The 4,871-nt window shown below is 40.4% G+C and overlaps 1 protein-coding gene across 1 annotated transcript in view; it reads left to right on the forward strand.

Moving 5' to 3' along the window:
* The window catches only part of nt5c1aa (5'-nucleotidase, cytosolic IAa), a 31,291-nt gene that overhangs the window by 6,827 nt on the left and 19,593 nt on the right, over nt 1-4,871 (forward strand). Inside the window, exon 2 of the mRNA XM_014020882.1 lies at nt 879-923. Within this exon, the coding sequence (XP_013876336.1) occupies nt 879-923 (45 nt within the window). The remainder of the gene's footprint in view (nt 1-878; nt 924-4,871) is intronic.

The following is a 4,871-nucleotide window of genomic DNA, read 5'->3' on the forward strand; positions in this document are numbered from 1 at the left end:
CCCACCTTTAGCGGTGTGCAATCATGTACAGTGATCAAATAATATTAGGTTTCAGTCTTTCCCAGGATCATGTGCTAAAAACAAATCTGTCTGGGTTTCAGAGTACCGCTGCTGTTAGCTGCAGTGTGTGCTGCCCCACAGCGCGTCTGCCAAGACCGGAACAGACTGTTTCGTCTCTGGCCTTTACCTTATCTATAAATAACTGCCCCCCAAGCTCCCACCCCGCCTCACTCTGCTCTCACACGCTCACCTCTTTCTATTTCTCGCTGCTTTGCCCTTTAATCTCGCTGCTCTTTGGGAATCCCTTCCATTTATTTATTTATTTATTTATTTATTCTTGTCTGTAGGGCTTTTACATGCAAATAAAAGATGAGTCATGGATCAGGATTATGCTGTGATGTCATCTGGCAGAGCTCTGACAGGATTAACTCACGCAGCGAAACACTAAACCTGAAATGAACACATGAACCTTTATTTATCTCCTGTTTGCAAATGTTTTAAGCAATAAACAGTGACGGTAAGTTTGGGGAGAAGTCATATGACTGGGGCCTGCCGAGGGAGGGGACAGGTAATTAACACTTCCAGTATCAAATCACAGAGAAGAACTGGACTCTGGTTCTGGGATCTCTTCCAAACTGTGTGACATGTTATTCATAGAGTAAACTTGACTGTATAAGCTGCACCAAAGGTTTCCTGCATCTGCAAAACTGTTTCACAGAACTGTGATGTCCCCTGACCTTTACATGTGTCCCTACACGTTCCAAAACACGTGTTGCATACATAAGAGTTTGATTTGATCTATTACAGGATGTCAGGAAAATGAATAAATGTAGAAAGTTTCTGTCTGCTGAATAAAAACAAACTGTCATTCTGCTAAGGTGACAGGAAGACGAGTCCGGAAAGTGGAGGGAGGCGTCTTCTTTGTAAGTATGTCCCACCATCACTTAAGGTTCAATGTTGTGCTGGCCTTTCCCTTCTTGTTAATCTCTGATAGTGTTCCTGCATGACCAGTGGACACGTCCACATTACTAACCCACAGCCTGACCCAAAGCATCATCGTGTGTGAAATCACTGTCTGGACTGAGCTAATCACCCAACAGCTGTGACACCTTTAATCTGTCTTCTTACTAAATGAGTAGACACATTACTTATATTGATTGATCTGCATAGTACATGTCTTGAATTTTAACTAACAAAAACATTAATAAAATCACTCACTGACAAATAAGAAGCACCTAGAAGGAATGGTCCAATCTGGATGTAACACATGCAAATCAGTGATGGGTACATGAATGATCCGGTTTCCAAAAAACTGTAACATGTAAAGCAAATGCACAAAGACTTGTGGAACGTCATGTTTTAGTCATTTATGAAGTATGACAACATAACACTCCCTTGTGAAATACATACATGTCAAGTTGTGTGGATTGTCCTTAAATGACATGAATTTTCCATCATTTTGCACATATACGGTGAAGGACCCCATCTACCTGGTCCATGTGGGCTGGGTTCTTGTTCGACCAAAAAGACTAGAAAAAAGTGGCTGTAAATTTGGACGGTCTAGCCTTCTGCTTTATTCCCAGCCTTACATCGACATGTCCTGCCGTTTAGCACTAAACAGAACCAATAAATTAATTGAACGTAACAAAATAATTATATATTAATATTATAAATGAACAAAATTAGCTTAGAGGCAATGGTTGAACAACTGAAGGACCTGCCATACGAGCTCATTTGATTTCCGACAAAGATAATATTAAACATGTTGCAAATGACAAAAAGCAACAAACAAAGCAAAACAACAACAACAACAACAACAACAACACCGCATTACAGTAAATTTTACATTTTTATACCGCCAGATTTTTATTAAAAATTTTAAAAATTCATTTTCTTACGCTTTGTCCACCAATACAAGCAAAAACATCTCATCTTGGGTTTGGCTGGGCCGAAAAGGATCAACTGGAATTGTCCCTCAATTTTGGGGGAAAAGGGGCCTCAACTGGAGGAGTCTTTGAATTTGGACAGCCTTTTATGCTGCACAGTGGCCGACAAATATGGCTTTCGAAGGATGTGGCCCCTGAATTTGGACACAGCCATAGAGAAATCTTAGGGATATTTTTAAATCTCAGAGACCATCTCTGTCCCTCAACCATCTCCCAACCTTCTCTGCCGCTAGAAATAAGTTCCCCACATCTCCCAGTCCTCCTCTCCTTGCTCCTCTGCAACACTGTTATCTCCGCCTCACGTTCTGTTTCTCCCTGCAGCTGACAGTCTGCTCCCCCTTGTATCACGTATGAGTAACACACATTTTTTGTGAAAGCTACAAATTTTTAAGAATCAAGATACAGGTAAATGTCTGAAGGGGTTGATGTGTATGGAATTATATAATTTGATGTTCTTTCAAGTGTGGATTCTAAAAATTACATTGATGAATGGCAAAAGGCTCCTTGGTATTCTTAGTCTGTTGCTGTTTTGGCAGAAACTAACACCTGGTTTACATGGTAAGATGCTGATTTTTGATCCAATTTTCCCTTACAACAATCGTAAGGATGCCCGGATTTTCACGCTGGCTCTAAAGATCTTATTAGCAGATATTCTTGCTGTGTGTGGTGATTCAAGAGTGATGTAGTTGTCTTGGAAAGACATCAGGACTGCGCCAACATTAAATCTGGGATATTCAGCACATTGGATTGTCTTGGCCGGATATCTCATCCTGTGTGGTATCCCCTGAGAACAAACAAGCTGCAGTCTGTTCAGTGTGACATGCAGCCAATCAGAAAGTCAATTGACAGAAACACAGAGGGGAATCCAAAATACAGAAGACAAAACTGCCATGGAACATCAAAACGTCTGGTGGATGGTGAAGACGTCTTTTTGTTTTGTTTGTTTTCTGTTAAAAATAGTCGACAAACTATCACCATAGCTTCTTCCTCATCTGTCATGTATGCAGTCTTTGAAAAGTAACCAACAATTAAAAGTTTCCCACGTGAACCAGACATAACAAAGCCCATACAGCATCTTGCAAGATGGTGGCAAAATTTCTTGCTTTGGTATCAAAAACTGCTATGGTATACGGAGCCGCCAAGGGGAAATTGAGGGATTTCTTCTTTTGCGTTAGCTTGCAATACTATTGTGTTCCAACACTTTTTGAGCTTTTTTATGGCTATGGTGGTGAAATTTTTCTTATTGCTTCTACCTTTGCAGTCAAAGAACACACTTTGCCCTGTCCGACTTGATGACCAACTCAATCGTAGTGACACAAGCAAACTCACATTTAGCCATTCTGAGACACAATTACACCTGAGTTCAGTTCAGTTGACCATTTAATAATCACAAGTATTTGAGGATTGTATTTTAGCCAGGGATCCAGTAAGAACACTGTCTTGATGAGGGGGTGGTGTTACGACCCCAGGCCATATACTGCCAGGGTTTGTATGTGTGCCAGGGTGTTTCAGGTCCCTCAGGTGGTAGGGAGCTGATTGCAGACTGGAGAAAGCTGGCCAGAGTCTCCAGTGGAGTTTATGTAAGAGCAACCTTCACCAAGGAATAAGAGGCTCCTCCTTTTGTTTTTATTTTTTTAGGTTATTTTTTTTTGTTCTAGTTAACAAAAAACAATTTTAAGTTGTTTTTGATTTTGTCAGTTTCAAGTTTTCTCACTGACCTTTGTAAAAAATATTTTCTTTAAAAAACAAACTAACAATTTCATCTACATCTGTACGTAATGCTGCACTACAAATTAGGAGATGTAACATTATTATCTACTAATAGGAGCTTTTATAAAAGTGACTTGTTATGCTTTGGACTGCAGAACCCATGAGAGGACATGTTTTTTTCTTTTGTGTTTATCTCGCAATACTTTTTGTCTTTCATTGCAAAAGCCGCTTATTACTGTTGTGCTTGCTAATTTATTAACGAGTTCACATCCTCACCATGATATGGGAGTAAGTCTACTACTTTAATTCAGCTTTGTATTAAATGTATCACAAACACACACATGAAGATTTACCCCAGATTTACACTACATGCGTCTCCGCTCCGCTGCGGTTTGCAGTTCGCATCTGTTAATTTGTGCCCCACTTTATACAGCGTCCGTTGCGCTCAGCTCTGCTCCAGTCCGCTCCGGTCCGACACAGAGGAGAGAGAGGGTGTCGGGAGGGTGTGCATGAAGGAGATTGCGCAATAAATTCAGTGATAAATATGGAAGTCACAGCAAAAAATAATTAATTCTGTGAAAGATGAACGCCAAACACAGCTGAAAACATTGATATAAAGGCTTTTGATATATACAGTATGTTGAAACTGTATTGCTGTCGTCTTTTTGAAACTTCTGATTTCAAAATAAAATCCACGTGTATCGTGTCTGTACACATGTGCTTCATGCTACATGCTTTCATCTGCTTCCCAAACAGAAAGATACATTCTGACAGCATTTCTGTAGAAATATATCCATATATTGATTAATATAGCTGGGATTTCAACATTATTCAGACAAGTTATCCCTCCTAATAGTGTCTTATTGTGAAAATTCAGATGTTGTGCTCGTTCCTCTTCCTGTTGGTGCGAAGTAATCTTTAAAAATTGACTCCGGTGCAGCTCCGGCATCTGGCAGAAATAGGATCGGATCTAATTTTGCCGGATCGCCGTCCGCTAACTGCCGCTCACCACCGCCGTGCGTAGCCAGTGTAAACACTCTCTTTGATTATAATGGGTGTGTATTTGTTGCGGAGGTCAGACCGGAGTGGAGAGGAGCCAGAACACATGTAGTGTAAATTAGGGGTTGCAGTGCAGCCACAAAGTATCACTGCTAGTTTCGAGAAGGGTCTAGCTGCAGCTTGTATATGTATACTGTATATATATATATATATATA

This window comes from Austrofundulus limnaeus, unplaced genomic scaffold (genome assembly GCF_001266775.1).
Source record: "Austrofundulus limnaeus strain Quisiro unplaced genomic scaffold, Austrofundulus_limnaeus-1.0 Scaffold270, whole genome shotgun sequence".
In the NCBI taxonomy this organism is placed as follows: domain Eukaryota; kingdom Metazoa; phylum Chordata; class Actinopteri; order Cyprinodontiformes; family Rivulidae; genus Austrofundulus; species Austrofundulus limnaeus.